The sequence below is a fragment of the Mixophyes fleayi genome, chromosome 6 (genome assembly GCF_038048845.1).
Source record: "Mixophyes fleayi isolate aMixFle1 chromosome 6, aMixFle1.hap1, whole genome shotgun sequence".
Classification (NCBI taxonomy): domain Eukaryota; kingdom Metazoa; phylum Chordata; class Amphibia; order Anura; family Limnodynastidae; genus Mixophyes; species Mixophyes fleayi.
The window spans coordinates 51171627-51194627 of record NC_134407.1 but is presented as its reverse complement, the minus strand read 5'-3'; the positions used below and the strand labels follow the sequence as shown (position 1 = coordinate 51194627).

Below are 23001 nucleotides of genomic sequence, written 5' to 3'. Positions count from 1 at the left end.
GCCACGGTGGTCAGCAATTTTTACCATTTATTGGTAACAAAAGGCAAAGACATCAGTATTCAAAAAAATATAACAGTGGCTGACAACAATTGGCATGATCTTAGTAACATTTTGTTTGGGTAGATATCCACTCCCTGGAAAGGGAGATAATAAGTTGAAGGAGTCAAGTAAATTGCAAACTGTCTAAATAACTATTTTTGTTCTGTAGTTATTGATAAAAATTCACAGGGGTCACCTCCACTATTGGTCAAAAGAAGCCATGTTAGAACTCTGCCAGGCTAATACTTGCAGACAGCACAGAAATCCATCTCACGTAATCACGTATGGCGTCATCATTGATGCTGGGTGCAAGGTGCTATATCAAGTTCCGTGGCCGCTATATCAACACTGAGCTCTGGGTTGCAGATTATTGTGTGCCTGTACCAGTGTCTAGTGCAGGGTTTCCCAAACCCAGTCCTCAGGGCTCCCCAACAGTGCAGGTTGTCCATATCTCCTTGCTGGAGCACAGGTGTATTCATTACTGACTGACACATTGTAACAGATCCACAGGAGGTCCTAATTATGTCACATGTGATCCAGAAAACCTGCACTGTTGGGGAGCCCTGAGGACTGGGTTTGGGAAACCCTGGTCTAGTGTATTTCTGTTCCTGGTGTGTCTTAGTGTACCAGACCCTTGGCTTGCCTCTGATCACGAGTATCGGTGTTCTCCAGTGCTTATTACTCCGGGGTCCATGTCCTTAACCCTCTGTATGCTGAACACAGCTTCTCTGCCTACTGTAACCCTTCCAACCCTTTACAAAATTTCCTGGGTATTTAACCTTTGGCACTAAATCCAGATTTTTACAGTATAATCTTATTAAAGGAAGTGATCCCGATTTTTCAATGCTAAATTCAGTGTGTGGACTATAACAACTAATATCATATAAACTCCAGTTGGCCCCTGGAGATATTCCTGAGGTGGTGCTGTTTACTAAACAGTGACTATAGCCATTAGAGTCCATTGCCCACTGCACTAGCTGCAAAGCTTGTTTCCAGCAATAATTACACCCTTCTGTAGTGTTTGTATTGTGTGTATTGTCAGTAAGTCAAGGGACCCATAAGGTATATATCCAATAATGTTAGAAGAGAAAACAGTAGTGTTTTCAGCAACATTAGAAAAACTTTTTAGCCAATTGTTGCTAATTTCAGCTGATCAGAGAATGACAAACGTCGTTCCAATACACAGAGAAACAGATAGTAGAGCAGCATATGATAACTAAATCCCTGTAAGTCTTGTATCAATAATAGGGAAATTAATGGGATCAGCAATAATAACAAAAATAATATACAGAGGGTGTAATTAAATAAAATAAACATTTATAATTCTAATGGGCAGCACAGTGGCTTAGTGGTTAGCACTTCTGCCTCACAGCACTGGGGTCATGAGTTCGATTCCCAACCATGGCCTTTATCTGTGTGGAGTTTGTATGTCCTCCCTGTGTTTGCATGGGTTTTCTTCGGGTGCTCCGGTTTCCTCCCACACTCCAAAAAACATACTGATGGGTCAATTTAATCGCAGCCAATTAACCTTAGTCTCCCCATCTCTGTCTGTCTGTCTGTGTGTGAGTGTGTGTCTATATTAGGGAATTTAGAATGTAAGCTCCAATGGGGGGACTGATGTGACTGAGTTCTCTGTACAGCGCTGCGGAATTAGTGGCGCTATATAAATAAATGGTGATGATGATGATAATTAAGGTGACATGCAAAGCACCTGTGCATAATAAGTAGCGCCTGTGCCTAATAAATAGCACCTGTGCGTAATAAATAGCGATCAAAACTGTAAATGAACAACAAAAACAATAGCATATAAATAGTAGAGGGGTAATCAGAATGTAGAAGTAATAAACTTCTGTAAATTTGTATAGTTCAGTAGGACTAAAATACTACAAACTCAGAGAACAGCACTAAAATGCTGCATAACAAAACTTTTCAGGAAAAGACTTCATGTGCAGCTTAGAGGAGAGAGGGGTTACTGAAAATTTTACGGTATAGGTATATATCAAGGGTCTAAGTAGATCAGATAATTTGTGGGGTAATACCTGCGCAAACAACCAGTATAGATAGGAGATGGCTGCCAAAAACGGGGACACTGTAAAGGGGGGGGGACCCCTCCCCCTGGTTGTAATATAGAGAACCACAAGAAAAGACTTGGGGTAATCCCCAGGCGCCTGTAGTGATGGACCAATAAAGGGATATGTAATAGATGTTTATTTGAAATAAAGATGTGTATTGTATCTCACAATGTTTCACTGATAATAAAACAACAAGCACATATCAATCATGCTGACATATGTAATGCTGAATGGACACCCATTCTGCTCAGTAGGTTTGTTGGCAGCAATGGTAGCAAAGTCCAATGTATTGGTGCAATCACCATAAAAACAAGGCCCCAAACAATAGTGGGTAATGAGTCACATGTGCTGCAAAAAGTTTCCGTGCTGATTGCACAAAAAACAGTCAAATAGTAAAATGGATATAAAAGTCAGTGTACAATGATCTTGTGATAGCAGCTTCGGTACATCACAGGAGGGGAAAAGAGATGGTAGACTCACCCCGCTCCTAGAAGATCCACTTCTCAGATGTCCGTTCGGGGAAGCCGCTGTAGAAGCCTTGTTCCACGCTGCTTGGCATCCAGCTGCCAAAGTAAAAGTCCGTAGTTCACGCATGCGGTGAAGTATGTCCGGTCCGTGCAGCCGGCTTGAAAGTGTAAAGTTGAAGATGCTAGTGAATGTTGGTTAATCCGTTGTGTACACATCCCTGAGGAAGCCCATCATTGGGTGAAACGCGTAGGGTATCGATCCCATCTATTTCTAGATCAAGGGACACACTTAGAAATTGGAGGAATCAGGAAAGTATATTGAAAGATAGCATATAGAGGAATCTTTTACAGAAAGAGTGGTAGATCCATGGAATAGTCTTCCAGCAGTTGTGTGGGACTCATATAGTAATAAGGCTGCACGGGATACACATATTGCAATCGTTTAGGCTTAGAAAATATTAAAGAGAAAAAACAAACATCATCCTGGCCCCAAAATATCCCAAATGCACACTAAAAAGGCAGACTACATGGAGCAATAGGTAATTTTCTGCTTCTTCCAATTCTGTGTTTTTATGATTTGGTTCCTAGGATAATAATGCAATATATATTTTCTTTTGTTAGCACACAAATGTGGAAGTCCTGGCTCTGGTAAATGACACAGTTGGTACAATGATGACCTGTGGATACGACGACCAGTTGTGTGAAGTTGGTGTCATTGTAGGTAAAAGAAATGACTCTGTTGAAGCATGGATGGATTGGCAGTTATCACAAATTAATGTATGCTGGCTACATAAGGGTTGATCTTTAGAGGGGTCCATACAGGATTGACATTTCAGCAGCACTTTATAAAAATGCCTACAAGACCAATGAAAGTATAGCTTTATAAATAACAATGACTTGTAAAGTTACTCAGTTTCTTTCTGATCAGGAATTTAGCCACGTGGGAGCAGGTTGAAATGCATTTCTTTATTAAATTCCAATGAATGAATGAACCTGTTCCAGATGGACTGGGTGTACACTGGTGCTTTAGAATCCTTTATGTTACTTAAGACACTTCACAGTACCTACCCCTGCTTCCCTCCACATCTTGCAGGGATTGCCACCAGTTACTGAGGAGCGAGGGAAGGTAGGCAGTAGCCAGGGAGCTAGGTGAGGATTTGTCTATTCCAGGGCTACAATTGTGTCACCACGGTCCAACCTTGTCTAGTGGAAGGTCCAGCCCTAGATATACAGGCTTACAAGTACAAACACAGAAATTCTTTTGGGACATAACCCCCATTTATCAGTACCAATTAGCAAAATATTTAGCAACGGTTGTCCTGGGATTTTCTTCTCACAGACTTGTATATGATTGAGCAATTTTGTTGCAATTCATTTTTTTATCCAGAATTGTCTTGTTTTGAAATAGTAAAAGAGGATGATAAACGGGATACCCTCTGATCCTTTGCAAGCTCAAGAACCGCTTTGTAATTGTCGCTTAATAGCATGATAACTGTATCTTCCGTGGCCTGGCGTAATTTCCTTGACTAAAAAATAAATAATAAAAAATGAATGCAAAAATTAAATTTAGTGTTGACTGCAACCATCTGCTAAGCTGGAGGTCCTATGTATTTATTATATGGAGATGAGGATAGGCTAAACTGCTTTGAGATGCCGCATCTGTCGCCTAGAATTAGGAGAATAAATATTGGTTTAAAGTGAATAAATAGACATTGAAGGGTTATTGCTTAGATCTGTCCTTTTCTGCTCTGTAGGGACAGGTACAAATGCATGCTACATGGAGAACCTGAGTAATATTGACCTTGTTGAAGGCGATGAGGGGAGAATGTGCATTAACACAGAGTGGGGAGCTTTTGGGGACGATGGCTCTTTAAGTGACATCAGAACAGAGTTTGATGAAGAAATAGATTTGGGTTCTGTCAACCCTGGAAAACAACTGTAAGTCCTTTATATATTTATTTCCTTTATTTGATATTGTGGCTGTAGGCTTAAAATTGCCATAAAGCAAAGTACGCAGTAAGGTGCTTAAAAGTAGGCAATATTTTTCTGTTTATGTTCAAAACACATAGGGGCAATATCAATTCTAAAAAAAATTGCCACTTAGTGTTCCGGAAAGGTGGCAAGACACTACGCTGTGATTTATTTAGTGAAAGTACCCTTAGAGGTGCGCGCAAAACTAAGCGTTTCTTTTTACTGTATAAAGTACGGCCAATGGAATCTGCCCCTAATAGTTTGTACTGCTGATTCTCTTGTTATTGTTTAAAAATTACCCAGACTTATTGGTCATTTCTCTTCACCATCATTGTTGTTTTGGAACAACTCAGCTGTTACCCTATAACATTATTTTACTAGAAGGCAATTTAATAACAAGTAGTCACCTGTAAAAGTTCTGCTGCTTCATAACGTATACTTGAAATAAATATTGCTATTATTATGGTGTTTTACTGTGTCACAATTATTTCTTTGTAAATAACTGTCTTAGTTAGAAAATATTTCTTGATAGAACTGAGAATACAATTTTTACTGGTACCTAGGTCGTGAGTTTTGTTGACTTTGCAGACAGCGGAAACAGTGGATATTGCTATACCATACTAGAAAGTCTTTTAGCGTATGAAAAAAAATGCTACTGTTTGTCCACTGTTTTTAGATTTGAGAAGATGATCAGTGGATTGTACATGGGAGAACTTGTCAGACTTATTCTGCTGAAGATGGCAAAGAAAGGCCTGCTGTTTGGTGGTAATATCTCAAACGCTCTCCGCACCAAGGGAAAGATAGAAACAAGTCATGTGGCTGCCATGGAGAAGTAAGAAGATGTTCTATATGTGTGTTTGAGGCATATGTAACAACTGCATGCATAATGTAAGGTGAAGGAAAAAAAAATATTAGTAATAATAATATATTTTATTGAAAAGGTGCCACAAAAGATCTCCAGCAGCGTACAAGACAAATACAGAACACAATGATCTATAACACATTAAATGATACATGAAAACAAAATGCAAAGACCAGAAATATGGAATAAACAAATAATACACTAATAACATGGTAACACAGATGAAATTATTTACGGGACAATGAGTGAGAGTGATTGTAATGAACAAAGTGAAGTAGGTCTGAGATTGAGAAAACAGGGCTAGGGAAGCAGGCCAAGAGGTGCAGAAGGTGATGGAATATTAGAAGGGGAACACAAGGAAAGAGGACTCTGCTCGTGATAGCTTACATCCTAAAGGAGAGGGGGAGACACAAATAGGGTGGTATTGATTGGAGGAGTGGGGTGAAAGCCGAGATAAGGGAGTTGGGAGGAAGGCTGTTAGGTTTGAATAATGAAATGTGTCTTAAGGGCACGCTTGAAGCCTTGGAGAGTAGAGGCTAACCTGATAGGACATGAGAGATTGTTCCACAGCTGGGGAGCAGCCTGGGTGAAATCTTGGAGGCGGGAGTGAGAATAGGTAATCAGTAAAGAAGTGAGGTGGCAGTCATTGGCAGAGCAGAGGGGGCAGCAAGGAGTGTTGGTAGAGATGAGTTTGGAGATGTAGGGGGCAGGGATTGGTTGAGAGCTTTGTGTGGGAGGGTGAAGAGTTTGTTTAATTCTGTAGGCTAAGGGAAGGGGAGAGGTCAGGGAATGAAAGATAGATTTGGATGTTATCAGCATACAGGTGGCACTGGAGGCCCAAAAAGCGAATGAGGTTACCAAGGAAGTAGGTGTAAAGGGAGAACAGCAGGGGGCCAAGAATGGATCCTTGGTGAACTCTAACAGGTAAGGGACAGGGGGTAGGTGTAGAGACTGAAAAGAAGCAGTTGGTGAGGTAAGGGGAAAACCAGGAGAGGACAGTGTTACAGAGGTCTATAGATTTGAGAGTTTACAAAAGGAGGGAGTGGTCAGCAGTATCGAAGGCAGCAGAGAGGTCAAGAAAGATAAGGAGGGAGAAGTGTCCTTTAGAGTTAGCGAAGAAAAGGTCATTAGTGACCTTAGTGAGGGCAGTTTTGGTGGCGTGGAGGGAGTGAAAACCGTATTGGAGTGGGTCAATGAGTGAGTGAGAATAGAGAAAGGAGGTGAAACAGAAGTTTAGATGCAAAAGGAAGGAAGGAGATAGGGCGGTAATTAGAGAGAGAGGCTGGATCAAAGGACAATTTTTTTGAGTATGGGGCTGAAAAGATCTGGGTGGATTCAGCAAAATTAGACCACCCACGTAACACTATGTCCTCAAACATTAGTGTCTTCTGCTAATTAAAATGATTGTGTAATCTCTGATTCTCTGTTGCAGATATAATGAAGGGCTGTATAACACTAGACAGATATTACTGGACCTTGACCTGGAGCCATCAGAAGATGATTGTATTGCTGTGCAGCATGTCTCCACTATAGTCTCCTTCAGATCGGTCAACCTGTGTGCAGCTGCTCTGGCTGCCATCCTCACACGACTTCGGGAGAGCAAGAAGTTAGAGAGGATGAGGACTACTGTTGGAATGGATGGTACCGTTTATAGAACCCACCCCCAGTAAGTGTTCTATCATGCAGACAATAGAATGTAACCCCAGTAAGTATCATATCATATAAACAAGTTCATACATTCCGTATCATATCATGTTACTCACTTACTTATCGCAGGCGCCCTGGATCCAGTGTACAGTCATTCAGGTCTGAAGGCTGTGGTCAAGTGGACTGTCCACTGGGTCCATAGCCCCTGCTTATATACAGTCAGTGAATACAGTAAAAAAATGCAGATGATTTGGCTTGCTTCTATAGGTCCAGGCTTCAGGAGGGTCCAGTGTAATGCAGGTCATAGGCCAGTTCAAACGAAAATATCCAAAGATGGGGGTCAGCTCTCCAAAGGATGCAGTCCGATTTTTCCGCCAAGAATCCAGTTTAAACTAGTCTATTTACACTACACAGACAATATCATTTTAAACATTTATTCCCTATCATCGCTAACTAGAGTATGCAATGTGTGATCCCTTCGGCGAATGAACCGGACAACTGCGGATAAATAGGGGATTAAAATGATACTAAACATGACATGTTTCCTGTAACCTGAATCTTTGATTTCACTAACATGTATTTAACTTATAATATTAACCGTAAATATTGTTACATTTTGACATAAATCACTATGTGTTGCAACTACTATTAATGTTTACTAATTACAAATGTGTATGTTCGTGTGAATGTGTGTAAATGTGTAAAACCTGTTGTTGCTACGTGCTGCGGCTGGATACGCTTCTCCATGCCATAGCATGCTATATGCATAATTTTCAGACAAAGACGATCGAGTTGTTAGATATCAATTGAAATGACTTTATCCAATTAGCTGACTTCGACAAAAGTCCAACATGTGCTTTTTTTTTATCATATAAAAGCTTTGTGATGTTTATAGTGTTGAATACATAAGTTATGTCAATTTCTCTAGATTGATTAATTTATATATGATCAAAGAGAGCTGAATTCCAAGGCAACATGATCGTTCTTACACTAATAATAAGTGTGCCTCTTGGCATTTAACAGTTTGGGACAAAATATTCCTCTTCTAACTAGGGACCCTAATACCATTTCCCAAAATAGCCAAGTCACCCTAATAATGTACTGAACCTTTCCTCAGTTACAAGTTCTTAATGAATAACATCCGTGGTGTAGTATACACGGATGATTCTCTATTGGCCATTTATAACAACTGGTCACATGATCTTTAGTTTTGGAGAAACCCGAATAAGTTCGGGAAACCCTGCATTCAGTACACTGGATTCAAATTGAACTAGACACTTATAGAAACAGCCTGAGCAAATGGAGAATAACACCAGACTCCTGTGTTTTTCAGATATGCTAAACGTCTCCACAGGGTTGTGAGGAGACTGGTTCCTAACTGTGACGTGCGGTTTCTCCTCTCAGAAAGTGGCAGTGGGAAAGGAGCAGCTATGGTGACAGCAGTGGCTTGCAGATTGCTCTCACAACATAAGCAAATCGATGAGGTTCTAGACTTGTTCCGCATTACAGATGAGAAACTTGCAGATGTTAAAGTAAGAATGATGGAAGAGCTAAAATATGGACTTAAGAAAGAAACACATGACTCTGCTACAGTGAAAATGTTACCGACGTATGTCTATGGGACACCAGATGGGTCCGGTATGAAATTCCATTGTTATCAATTTTCCAGTTATATACAATCTATTTATTTTAAAAGCACACTACAAAATAAAAAATAATCTGCCTTAGATCTTAATCTGCATGTTTGCAGGGGTACAAGTATTCATGTAACGACACTGAGTACGCAGTGCTAGAAAGTTTTAATTTTAAAAAAATACCACTTAAAAATTAAGATGTAGCTATACAATATCCTTGGTCCAGATTTAAGATTTTTGCCCCATAGGCTGTTTTTGCTGCTTATTTACCTTACACCTAAAAGCCACCCACCCACCTTTGTGGCCCCAAGCCAAAACACATCCAGCAATATTAAAAAAAAAAATATTTTCCAGTAATTACACATTCAATATTTTGTATTACAAATCCAAAATAAACAGGGACCATTATGTTGACACTGTACTTCTGCTAATTTAGCTCTGAACCTATATGGCTCTTCCAATAATCTAAGCCTGTTTATGACAGTGGCAAAAAGGTGACCCATTCCACAGGCTGTTGTTTAACAAAGATGATCCTCCACCAATGTAGCTCTGGGGAAGATTGAATAGTTCCTTTCACACATTGAACTGGACAAATACGTATTTTAGGCCTTAATTACACAAATGTGGAGATTACGGGCCTGAGTCATTACCGAGAGTAAGGCAAAAAAAAGGAGTAAATGTTCTCTGGGACAAACCAAGTCACAATGCAAGGGGTGAAAATTAGTTTATTATTTTGCACATAAGTTAAATACTGGCTATTTTTTCATATAGCACACAAATACTTGATAGCTTTATTTTTACACTGACATTTAAAGTTGATCTAGAACATGCCCTATTCCAAATATAAATCTATCCCCACATTTTAAATATACCTCCCTCTCCAATGCAACATGGTTTTGCCTAGGTGCAAAGTTACTCCTTTTTATGCTGGGTTCTCCTTAATGACTCAGGCCTTACATGTATAATAAGTATTGTGAATAATGCTTCATAACAGTATAATGCCAGAACTGAATACATGTGTTGCAACTTTATCACTGTGTGAGAAAATTGAAATATACAATTGTATTTTAGAACAAGGCAAATTTCTGGCTCTGGATCTTGGAGGAACAAACTTCCGAGTGTTGCTGGTCAAAATCAGAAGTGGGCGAAGACGCTATGTGAAAATGTACAACAAGATCTTTGCTATTCCTCTGGAAATAATGCAAGGGACTGGTGAAGAGGTAACAGTGCAAACACATTGTGGAACATCAGATATTAGGAAATCATTTTTGTGCCTGTTTATTAAGTTTGGACAGTGCTATAAAAGTTACTTACTGCTTCACTGGCCAATCTCTGTCATTGTGCGCATGAAGGAACTGGCTTCCTGACACATGCATGAACAGAGATATGGGAAGTCCAGAGTTCTGATTCATTAAGGATCTTAACTTAACAAACTTCTTATTTCAGTCTCCTGGACAAAACCATGTTACAATACAAGGGGTGAAAATTAGTATTCTGTTTTGCACATAAGTTAAATACTGACTGTTTTTTCATGTAGCACACAAATACTTGATAGCTTATTTGTACACTGAAATTTAAAGTTGATATTTGTGTGCTACATAAAAAAACAGTCAGTATTTAACTTGTGTGCAAAACAGAATACTAATGTAAAAATGTAACATTATATATGACATATGTGAGGGGTACAGTTAATGGCCTTTCAAAGATATTATTTTATTTTGTTTTCTAGTTGTTTGACCATATTGTGGAATGCATCGCAGATTTCCTAGATTACATGGGAATTAAAGGTGCTCCGCTACCACTGGGATTCACCTTTTCCTTTCCTTGTAAACAAGATCGAATTGACAAGGTAAGGTTGTCTGTCTCAAATCCTCTGGAGCTATATAATCACCTTAATTACAGGCTTGTATGAAAGGTCATGTATGAAATGCAGAATATGCAGACTAGTAATACTTTTCTATTTTTGCAAGGGCCCCTAATTGCCCATGTCCAGTGTAACAATGAGTAGTCCAACTGCATACTTACAGTCCACATCTTTCAACTACATTACACAGCCTAGTATTACAGGTTAGGCTGGAATTGTGCCCAGCGGAAAGAGGAACACTGCACAATTCTCCCCATTATAATTGCATTTTCAGTTTACCTCCTAAAACACTGATCAATGTAGCCTTCTTTATGTCTTAAATAGTAACATAGTAACATAGTTGATGAGGTTGAAAAAAGACACCAGTCCATCAAGTTTAACCTATTTTGGATCTCCTGCGATCCTGCACTTATATTTGAAATTAATCCAGAGTAGGCAACCGCCCATCTGTTTCAATTTTGAAAATCCCCCCAGACTCAATATTGCAATCCAATTTTTACCCTATATCCACTACTATCCTTTATTTTAAATTAACGGTCGTATCCCTGGATACACCTTTCCGCTAAAAATTTGTCTAACCCTTTCTTAAACATATCTATTGAATCTGCCATCACAACCTTCCCTGGCAATGAATTCCATATCTTGACTGCCCTTACTGTAAAGAACCCCTTCCTTTGCTGGTTGTGAAATTTCCTCTCCTAGAGAAGTGACAATGGGATTGCTTTTATAACTATTGTCTTTGAATGTTAGCGTGACACAGGTCACAGTGTGTCTAGAAAAATAGCTTTCCCGCATAAAGTGTCCTTTTCATACAGCTGCAAAAATAAGTGGATGCATCTAGTCTGCACGCAGCAAGGAACGTTCCGACTTTTCCCACCTTCTATTCCCCATAAGACCGGATACATTCATATAAAAATAGGTGCATGAATTCTCAAAGTGACACGTGCTCTGGAGACTCAAGTTTTGCATTTTCATAAATGACCTGTAGAGGATTTATTTTGTTTCCATTTTTATATCCCTAAATCTGTCTTTCCTGTGTCACCTCGTTGTGTTTATATACATGCATGTAAAGACATTTTAAGAAAGAGGTCAAGACAGGTAAGGGTAAAACAAGGGTTGGATGGCAGGGAGGGGAGCCAACGAGGTGCACACAGACCCAATCTGAAAATATTATAAAGAAGGAGGTATCTTATAGCGGTGAAATTCTACATTTTAAAAAAAAAAGTGGTAGTGTCAAAAAGCAGGCAAAGCTTTGTAATAAGTTATCCATAGGAGCCAAATCTTGTTAAACAAAGCTGAGGAATTATAAAGAATATTAGTGATATATTATATTGGATAGGGGAATCTGACATGTGGTGGCATTGAAAATATGGCGAATTAACACCTAGCACACTTCAAAGTGTGCGCTCACTCACACTCACAGTTCTTGGCTCTGCCCTCGGAAAATCTGCGCCTGGTTTTGTGCATTCATCTGCAAATATTAATGGAGAGGCACCGCTTCCTCTGGCGACAGCAGCTAAAGTTCCTATAAACCTGGTTTCAGTCGCACAAATGTAGGAGCATGAAATGTGCTCAAAATAGCATGTGCACTGCAGGTTTCCACTTTTTCAATCCACAAAAGAGCCTGTGAATAGGCTTACGTTTTTAATGAATAATATACTTAATATGAATTTCTTTACCCTTTTCTATTTATAGCTGTTATTGATAATAAGCAAATGGAATAGAAAACTGGTCATTTGCACAAAATAGTAAAATGACATACGAATATAATTAGTTTATGTATTAGTTTACACATGTGGTTTGCAGAGAGTGGACCACGTCAACCCATCATAAATGGCTTGGCATCTTGTTTTGGGCTCCGACTAAAAAAAGATCTTAAAACATTAATAAATCATTATGTAGATTGACGAAGTGGTGACCCTTTATAATCACTCTTGGCAAAACACTAAAAGAAACATTAAAAATGGAGATTACTACGCATATGAACATAAATGCTATGTCACTCTACTACTGTAGCTCTCTGTGGTTCAACATATCTCATTCATACATAAATATATAGGAATAATTCAGCCCTAATTGAGCTAATATTTCAGTTATCATGTTTCAATTTTCCAATTATAATAGATTAATAATACACAAATTAATAAGAAGTCGAAACAATGATGTGAAGTGCCGCTCCTGTAGCTCTGCTGTCCTAGGCACAGAAATTGGGGGCCTTTCCACAATGTTGGGATTAAACATAAAGCCTGTGGTCTAATCAATCTACATGCTGAAAACATTGGCATATTTGGTATCTTAAAAACTGACCTGAGGTTGGCACACGGTTCTAATCCATCTTCACGGTTTTTATTGCTGAGAACAAATGCTTTGTATAATGGATAACTACATTGCCCATTGCTAAGAATTGTCACCACAAAACATTAGAGAATTAGTCTTATAGCAGCAAACACAGCTGTTCATGTGTATTGTATGTGTCATCTGATTGTATTGCCATCTAATAAAACGTTTACAAGAGCTTTTATTAGTATGTAATCTGCAGGTTCCTATCCCCACCCAGGAAGCACTGGTGGATGTTTTGTTATTTATATATTATTTTACTATTTTAAAACAGCCGGAGTACAAGTCAATATGCATAATAAAGAATTACATTCCATCATTTGACTCCTGCTAGTGATAAGAGAGATAGAAGCAGGATGAGAACATGACTATCCTACCAGGGACAATGTTTAAGGACCAAACTAGTTTGAGTATTCAGAACTGGATTAGCACCAATTGGGGCCATAGATAAGGTAACATTTTTGTTGCTCCCACATTCCTCAGTGCTGAACACATGACTATAGTGCACTTTCCTCTCAAGATAAAGGAAATCTTCATTGGTTCATTGCAAAATCCTTCCACTACATACCAACTCTTTCTATTGCACCCCCCCCCCCCCCCCCCCATTGCACAAACCCTCACTGTCAGTCAGTTTCCACAGAGGCCTCAATAGCACAGCTCACTAAATGCAAAGATCACTTCTCAATGCACAGACACCTATTGACAACCCAATTTGTAGGGGCCTCTCTACTGTATACAGTCCCACACATGTATAGCCCCAGCATCCCCATTATTCTGCTTACCTGAGCACCGTGCAGTGCACTGTTCTGACCTTCTGGAACCTCCATGTAATGTGTTCACTCTCTGGAGGTTGCGAGCAGGAAGTGCAGCAGTAAGTGCTTGAGAGAAGCACATAGAAGCTTGTAGCACTTTCATCTGTAACCTCAGACAGTGCATAGACACAGACTATAAGAGGGTAGCAACGCACCGTTGGTGACACAGGAAAATCAGCCACAGACCTGGCAATATATACAGTACAGTTCTATCAACTTTTAGAGACATCATCAGAAAAACCTGCGATTGTAAGACGAAGATAAGTCCATATGAAATACCTCTTCATCACTTGTATGAAGTGATGCGTCTCACATGGTGCTCAAAATATTTCAGAATTCAAAATTGCTACAGTTTTTCTTACCATTGTTTGATAGGGAACACTGGTTGGATGGACAAAAGGCTTCAAAGCTACTGACTGTGAAGGAGAAGATGTAGTAGATATGTTGCGGGAAGCCATTAAGAGAAGGAATGTAAGTATGTCTCAGGTACTTCATGTTTATTGAAAGATGATAAAGTCATATATTGCTGTATATTGTATATTATATTTAGGGATTCCAGTTTTTGGTTTCAACTGAAAAAAATGCTTTCCTGGCATTATCACTTTTTATTGTATATTTATATTTAATTTTTTGCTGTGACTAAACCAACACAAAACTGGGATAATAACCACAGACTTCATATTGAGTGTTGGATGGACCAATGTAACTGCCATGTGCATTGTCCACAGGGTTTAATGGTTTAGTTTGGGAGATTGGGGTGCGGCATGTTGGCAGGTAGGCAATAGGATGATGTAAATATAATAGTAATACTATGGCACAATTAAAGAAGGAATAACAAATAACAGTATGTTTCACTTGAACTGGCTCTACAAATACTAATATAATCATCATCACCATTTATTTATATAGCGCCACTAATTCCGCAGCGCTGCACAGAGAACTCGCTCACATCAGTCCCTGCCCCATTGGGGCTTACAGTCTAAATTCCCTAACATACACACACACAGACACACACACACACACAGACAGACACAGACTAGGGTCAATTTGTTAGCAGCCAACTAACCTACCAGTATGGGGTTTTTTTGGAGTGTGGGAGGAAACTGGAGCACCTGGAGGAAACCCACGCAAACATGGGGAGAACATACAAACTCCTCACAGATAAGGCCATGATCGGGAATTGAACTCATGACCCCAGTGCTGTAAGGCAGAAGTGCTAACCACTTAGCCACCATGCTGCCCTAATATAAAAATAAACATTAAAGTATACTGAATTTAAGCGCTTTGTATATCATTGCTGTGAGGGGACATGGCTGATTACAGTACCTATGGATCTGGCCCTCAGTACCTATGGATCTGGCCCTCAGTACCTGTGTTCCAAAGCTGATTTCTAATACATTGTGCTCATTTTCCATTGTCTGTATACTTATTTATATTTTTACTTTCTGTTCTGCTATGAAGGAGTTTGACTTGGATATTGTTGCAATCGTCAATGACACTGTTGGGACCATGATGACTTGTGGCTATGAAGATCCAGATTGTGAGATTGGGCTCATCGCAGGTAAATGTGCAGCAAATCCTAATATTGTCTCATATGAGATAATCTAAGAAAATCCCCAGGTGTTCTCCAGAATTTTCACTGACACATTAGTTAGGTAATACAAAAAGTATAAAAACATTAAGTTGTCACATTAATGTCACATTAAAATGTCGCTATTCTACGTAGGTAAATGTTTTTATTTTTGAATCAACTCTATGGGGGAAATTTACTAAAGTGCTTTACTAAAGGTTAACGGCAGAACAAGGGCATAATTTAAAATACTGCATGGTCTAAAACCACAATCCTGGTTTGCACACATGAAATGTATAGAATCCGTCCAATGTATCAAGCAGCAGTTTGCCAAACCGCGTGACAAACTGACGCATTTTGAGCTATTTAACCTGTGTCAGAACTGAAAAACTAATTAAATAAAGTAAAAAAATGTCCCTACGTGTGAAATACAAATGTTGTTCCCATCTTAAACAAATAACTGATGCCCCCATCATAATAAAAATGTTATTGCTCCTGGTGTTAAATACTAAGCTAGTAGTGTCCCTGTTATATCTGTAATAACCAGTAGTGCACCTCGTAGAAAATATATAATAGTACCCCTGGTAGTAATAAAATAAATAATGATGCATTCAGTAGTAAAGAAATAAATAGCAGTGCCCCCCGGGAGTCAAAACAAATAAATAAATAATGGCGCCCCCAGAAGTGGTCTCTTGAACCGATCAGTCTGTCAAAGCCTATGAAGTATCCTAAACATTCTGGGCATGATGCATCAAGGCACGCATACTGAGCACAACCTGCGTTTGTTTTAAACGCATGTAAATCGGCTCTGTGTACTCCCAAATTCAAGGACCAGATCTGAAGATATGTGCGCTGATAAAGGCAGGTGAAAGTCTGCTCAGCTCCACTACACAAGACACTGCAGGATACATCCAATACCTATGTGAAATATACATTCACAAAATAAACGAGAAGAAAAACTATTCAATTAATATCACCTGCTAATAAATTAAGCATTAATGAAAAACATTTATTAGAATGATCTTATTATCTACTGAACATAAAACATATTTTTACAGTTGCTCCTGATTGTAAACACATGTTATAGCATGCATACATGACTGTCATCACTACTGAGCAGGACTTAGACTAGCCCTCTAGCTGGAGCAAGAGATAATCTCTAATTTGGCACGCCCATACTGTACATTGACTACAGGCCCTCCCAGAAATCACAGGCTGTAGTAAATGTCCTTGGCGTATGACGATGAATAGGACTTTGCTGTGTTTAGTTGTGTATGTTACGGTTTTGGGCATGCGCAGATGAAATATTGCGGATGATACGCACAAAATTGGCATTTACGTTCCTTGATGAATCAAGCCCTCTGATTTTAAGGCCACACATTGAAAGAACTATTGAGCTTTTTCTTAAAATGTATATAATATTACTATTGAGAGCTTCGTATTATAAAACATCTGAGTCAGTATATTGGTAATGTTTCCATCTTGAATATAAAATGACTAGATTATGAGCCATATACATATAGTTCCATGTGTTTTACAAGATGGTCTGAGAGAAAAGTTTCTCCCCAGGTACTGGGAGCAATTTATGTTACATGGAAGAAATGAAGAATATTGAGTTTGCAGATGGAGATGAAGGGAAAATGTGCATTAACACAGAATGGGGAGGATTTGGAGATAATGGCTGTCTGTCTGACATTCAAACAGTGTATGACATACAGGTGGATGAGAAGTCACTAAATCCTGGCAAACAGAGGTAAAACTCATTTATGTCTTAGAATTACCTATACTATTCTCATTTTTCATATTGACCCACCTACTTGTATGATGCAATGGGTGGCCATAATGAGTTAGAATAATAAAGATATGTTAATTTTGAAAATGTCCATGGTAGAATGCATAATCCAGTAAACGTAAAACACACTTGCACTTTAGGATAATCTCAAACGACTTGTTTTGTTTCAAATTCTAACTTGCATATTGTAAATTATTGTATATTGTTGACTGAAACATTGACTATTTTGGTAATAAATCATCTATGTGAAAAGACCCGATGAGTGCATTCTCCTATACATCTCAGCAGGCAATAATTAAATAAGGGCATCATCATTTGAAATAGGGGTCTTTCACCTTCAAAACAAGGGCAACCCCAAGTTTTTCTAAGTCAAGGGTAAGGAATGGTGGTTGTGAAAGAGAGTACACCTATCCCTGCCATTTTAAGTGCTTATTGTCTAGTGCAGTGGTTCCCAAACTGTGTGCCTAGGCTCCCTGGGGTGCCTTAGCGATCTCAAGGGGGTGCCTAGACCAGGGCCAGTGTTAAGCAAGGCGGGGGACTATTTGATAATGATTTTGGTTTAGGGGTGCCGTGATAAAAATACAGAGACCGAAAGGATGCCTTGAACTTAAAAAGTTTGGGATCCACTGGTCTAGTGGGTCATACCCTCTACAAGAAAACTTTTTCCTACTGCAGGGGGTGTGGGTCTCACCCTTCACAGTTTTTGGATGCCAATACAGGTCAAGTCTTGCTCATCATTAGCAGTCAAAGTGGTAACTTAGAAACAAGTATCTCACTGTGTTGAGCTCACAAACTAGAGCTGAAAAGAGTTTGTCCTATAAAATTTTTTGAAACATTTTTTTTTTTTATTTGATATTTTTTTATCATGCGATTTTGTTCGGCACTGTACCTAATATTTTATTGAACTTGTTCTGTCCTTATTAAATGACTCCAACTATCTTCTAATTAATTATATACATATTTCACATAGATATGAAAAGATGACCAGTGGAATGTACCTGGGAGAAATTGTAAGACAGATTCTGATTGACCTAACCAAATGTGGCCTCTTATTTCGTGGACAAATCTCAGAACGGCTAAGGACTAAAGGAATATTTGAAACTAAATTTCTGTCTCAGATTGAAAGGTTATTATACGTGTTCTGAGTTTCTTGATCTGCTAATATTTTAACATACCTTTAAATTGTACCCTAATAAGTTAAGCTTTTTAAAAGGTAAGTGTTGTTTTGTTATGCTTACAGTTCAGGTCCTCTCTGTCATCCCCCAAATTGTGCATGTGTCAGTGAAATTGTTCTTGCCTTCTTTCAGTGATTTTTATGAGCTATTTTAGGGAGAGGACATAAAGGAAATAGGGAATGTATGGAGGGGGGGTTATATAGTAAATAAATTATACAAAGAAGTAAACAAATAAAGTAATGGGTATTGTACAGTCTGATAGAAGGATAATAATTGTAGGATACATGCAAAACAGCGGTATGGACAGTACTACCCATAGCAAACATGAGCCCTTGTTGACAGTTGGACGCATTTTGTGCTGCAACCATTTGCAGAAAAAGATGTACATAACAGGGGGTACTTACATCCGGTGGGAATCGTTTTCACGATTACCACCATTCCGACACCGAGGAGTACTACACTTAAATTCCGAATGTGGGAAAAAATGGATGTAATATGAGCAGACTTACCTCCAAACCGACGCTGGAGATCTCTGATCGCAGCAGGATGGTGACTCGAACTTATTCCAACTAGTCAGATGTCCGTCAGTAGATTTTAACGTCATCGCGACCTGTTTCACTTTTAATTTAAAGCGGCAATGTCAGGACCCCGCAGGTTAAGTGTTTAAACACTTAACCCGACATTGCCGCTATAAATTAAAAGTGATACAGGTTGCGATGACATTAAAATCTACTGACGAACACCTGACTAGTCGGAATAACTTCGAGTCACCATCCTGCTGCGATCGGAGATCTACAGCGTCGGTTTGGAGGTAAGTCTGCTCATATTACAATCGTTTTTTCCCACATTCAGAATTTAAGTGTAGTACTCCTCGGTGTCGGAATTATCGCCACCGTTAAAGAGTACCCAACCCTTTATATGTGTATATAGAGTCGCACATATCTCATGATGCGTCCAATATAAAAACAGTAATACTTCAGCCTGATGTACGTCAGGAGTACAAGCGTGTGTACGTAGGCACAACAATCGTGTCAAGAACGGCTTGACAGTGTTAGTAGTAAATGTAAAAGTTGCATTCTGTCCCTGTACACAACATAATAATGTAATAAAGTGTCAAGAGAGAGTCTTCAGTTATTAATAAAAACAAAAGTCACATCTGTTGTTTACCCCTTTAAAAATTAATTAGGTAATTGTCTTATCTGTACAAATGGATATGACAAATTAGTTATGTGAATAGAAAGACACAAATTGATATAATAAGGCTGCAATGCTGATGAATTAACTACTATCAGCTGGCGGTCATACGCAAACAGCCAATTGGAAGCGGCTACATAGTGTGGCTGATGGCCATTCTCACCATCATGTATGATACACCAGCCCTTCAATACCTGCAAGAGACACGCTTCCTCAGAACTGCATCTGGGGATGTGTCCAAGTCTAATTCAGTCGCACCTACATGAGCACCCCCTTACTGTACTCAAGTTACACCTGCCTGTCCTGCCCTCTCCCGTTCTGCCTCTCAAAGTGTAAAGTTTTTTCATACTTGCCAACTTATGGCAAGTATGATCCGGGAGCTGCAGTGGGAAGGTGGGCATGCAGGGGGCGGGGCTCTGGAAATTTGCATCAGTTTGGCCCCGCCCCTGTGATGTAATGACGGAAAACGCGTCATTTTACAGCCAAACGCAGCGATTCCTGGTGAAACATTACACATTAGGTGGTACCGGCACTCATGACCATCTAACCCCCTGGGTTATAAAATAATGAAACAAAACAAAAATATAAAACAAAACACTCACTAGTACTCCCTAGATCCATATAACGAGTGTGATGAAATTTTGTGTCAAGGAGGTTAGTAAAAATGATGAGGTACCCAGATAATTATTCCTTATTACTGTATTATAACATTTAGAGCTACTGTTATTAGTATATACAGTTTATATTTTATGTATATAGTTACACTCATTACTATTTTTTTTCTACTATCTTGTGCAGTGATCGTCTGGCTCTTCTCCAGGTCAGGAAGATCCTCCAGCAGCTTGGTTTAGACAGTACATGTGATGATAGTATAATTGTGAAGGAAGTTTGTGGTGCAGTATCGGCGAGAGCAGCAAAGTTATGTGGAGCCGGCTTGTCTGCTGTTGTAGATAAAATTAGAGAAAACCGTGGTCTGGACCATCTCAAAGTTACTGTCGGTGTTGATGGAACCTTGTACAAGTTACACCCACAGTAAGTTATATTTCTATAATTAAACACATTCAAAGGGCTAAAACATCAAACAATTTATTTTTGCTTGGAGGACTGTAAACATTATCCATGTTAGTTACAGTTTTGAGGAACTGCTGTTTATAAAATGTTTTGGGACATATTCTATAAGTGTTTGAACTTTTCTGTAAAGTAACGTGGTTAATTTCAGAGTATATAGTTCCCCATGCAGTGACCATTAGGCAATTGTCAGGGGTAAAGGTAATGTTTTGTATGACTCATGCTATAAATGCACAATAATCTATGAAAGCAACATCAATGATCCTTCCGAGTAATAAAATATGGTTTGATTGTTAATGGACAGGCTTTAAAATATGAACAGGTTACCACAGTCCTAATGTGGACTGTCATCAGACTGACAAAATACAACGGGACCCTTACAATTCAGTCATTCAGCCCCAGTAGCAAATAAGCTGCCACATTTTTTCAGATCTTCCACAGATGTGGTCATTTGTCCATGTAGGCAAACTGCAACACATGTGTGATTATTTTGGGCACACTACTAACCTCCCTCCCATATAATTTTAATTTCCACTTGAATCCAGTTGGATTTCCAGTGAGGTCTATGCTTTTGTTTTTGGAAAATTTACACCAATTACACCACAATATTACAACAAAGTCACAGCCAGTATCAATGTCTCATGTATGATGTTTCTCTGATATTGCAGAAAAATTCTATGCCTGTGTCTAAAAGTTCTAAACAAAGCTGTTCAGCCCATGGCCCCATACATAAACACTTTGGCTTGATGGTCAATTGGATCTCCGCCTGTTTGTGTAGCGTAAAGTCTGCAAGCTTATACTGCGTTTGCCAACAAAAAAGCCACACAGGTATGCAGAGTTGCACTCATCTGATATTTGCACCTGCTTACGACTGGAGAGGAGGAATGGGGGAGAGGGGGGGGGGGCTAGGGGCAGTGTGACATAGGCTGAGTACACTTAGGGCATGTTTGAGTTATTATGAACAGATACAGACCCACAAGAGACGCAGAAATGACTGTCAATGATATATACCAATTATGGGTGCCTGAGCGTTTGTGCAACTTCATACTGATGATGGTGGTCACCAGCACTAGCTAGCTGCTTCTGATTGCAAAGTCACCTCTGAAGCTTATAGGTGGTTTCTTCATTGATCATGCAAGTACTACAGGAGTTTGCAGGCGTATTTTTTTACTTTCACTTGTAAGCGAGATATTATATCTGCTGTATTATATCAAGCCTAACAAACATAATAGTGAATGTGTTTTTCACTATCAAAACAAACAATAACAAACTTTTCTTGTGCCTATGGCTTGGTTGTGTTTATGAGCATGTGGGTGTATGTCTGACGCATTTCATGTGTTTTGTTTATATGTTATGGGGATTTGTAGTAAATAGAATGTTGATAACTTTAGAATATCATTTATTGTGTGCTATATTAATACATTCTTGCCTTCTTAGTTTCTCTAGGATTTTGCAGGAGACGGTGAAGAGACTGTCGCCAGAGTGTGACGTAACATTTATGCTTTCTGAAGATGGGAGTGGGAAGGGAGCCGCACTTATCACTGCAGTGGCCAAACGATTTCACAGTCAAGAGGGCGAGGAAAAGAGTTAAAAACTGGCTTACAATAAGATATGATATGCTTTGAATTTCTATACAGACAAAACGGCCAAGATTCAAAAAAAACTATAGGCCTCATGACAAATAGTTAAAAATAATAGAAAAAATAATCACGGATGCATAGAATTCTTCTGTGACTCTCTGGGCTACAAAAGGGAATGTGAAACTGCGTCATGTCATATATTTTATTGTCCATGACTGATAAATGTAGGCCCACCCCTCTTCCTCTATTAGGGGCATTTATGACACCTGGCGCAAAGGAAAAGTTGCTGTATTTGTTAGATGTTTGCTTTAATTTTCTAAACTACTGTACAATAAATAACATGTATAATCCGGTTGCTACGGGTTACAGCACATGTTTCCTGTCCGACAGGTTTTGCAGATGTCCTCCCTATGTTTAAGGAGTTTTTAGTAAAAGTATTCGCATTGATATATTCTAAGCATGTGCCAGTTTTATTTGTTTTAGCTTATGTATGCATTTTTATTTTGGCTTAATATCCTGTATAAGATTGCACCTGTGTTTTTATTTGAACACTGTGATAATGATTTTTTAACAAAATTTAATAAAAGCTAAGTTTTCATAACTGTGATATTTGCAACTTTTCAGCTGCCCAGCTGTCCTCCTGTGTGATTTATTGCTGATAATTTGTGCAGCTGTACAGGTAACGCGTCTTATGTCACCTTGCTGTAATTGTGCACATCCGTTGTGCAGATGGACCAAGAAACTCCCTCAGTATAAAAGGAAGCACAATTGTGTTGTATATAGATGATCTGCACCAAGTCTATATTTTTGTAGTTAGGAGGAGAAACCAACCTGGAACTTATTGGAGTGGGTCACAGTAAATGTACAGGGAGGTGTTTTCTCACAGGCCAATCCCTGGTTTATTATACCAACCTACA

The 23001-nt window shown here is 39.0% G+C and overlaps 1 protein-coding gene across 1 annotated transcript in view; it reads left to right on the top strand.

Annotated features, from left to right (window-relative positions):
* Positions 1-22652, top strand: part of LOC142161160 (hexokinase HKDC1-like) — a 39750-nt gene extending 17098 nt beyond the window's left edge. The window contains exons 6-18 of the mRNA XM_075216468.1: positions 3200-3299; positions 4333-4516; positions 5226-5381; positions 6844-7077; positions 8392-8696; positions 9764-9912; positions 10422-10541; positions 14081-14176; positions 15167-15266; positions 16845-17028; positions 18038-18193; positions 20235-20468; positions 21942-22652. Coding sequence (XP_075072569.1) covers positions 3200-3299; positions 4333-4516; positions 5226-5381; positions 6844-7077; positions 8392-8696; positions 9764-9912; positions 10422-10541; positions 14081-14176; positions 15167-15266; positions 16845-17028; positions 18038-18193; positions 20235-20468; positions 21942-22095 — 2172 coding nt within the window. The 3' untranslated portion in view covers positions 22096-22652. The remainder of the gene's footprint in view (positions 1-3199; positions 3300-4332; positions 4517-5225; positions 5382-6843; positions 7078-8391; positions 8697-9763; positions 9913-10421; positions 10542-14080; positions 14177-15166; positions 15267-16844; positions 17029-18037; positions 18194-20234; positions 20469-21941) is intronic.
* Positions 22653-23001: the final 349 nt, after the last annotated feature.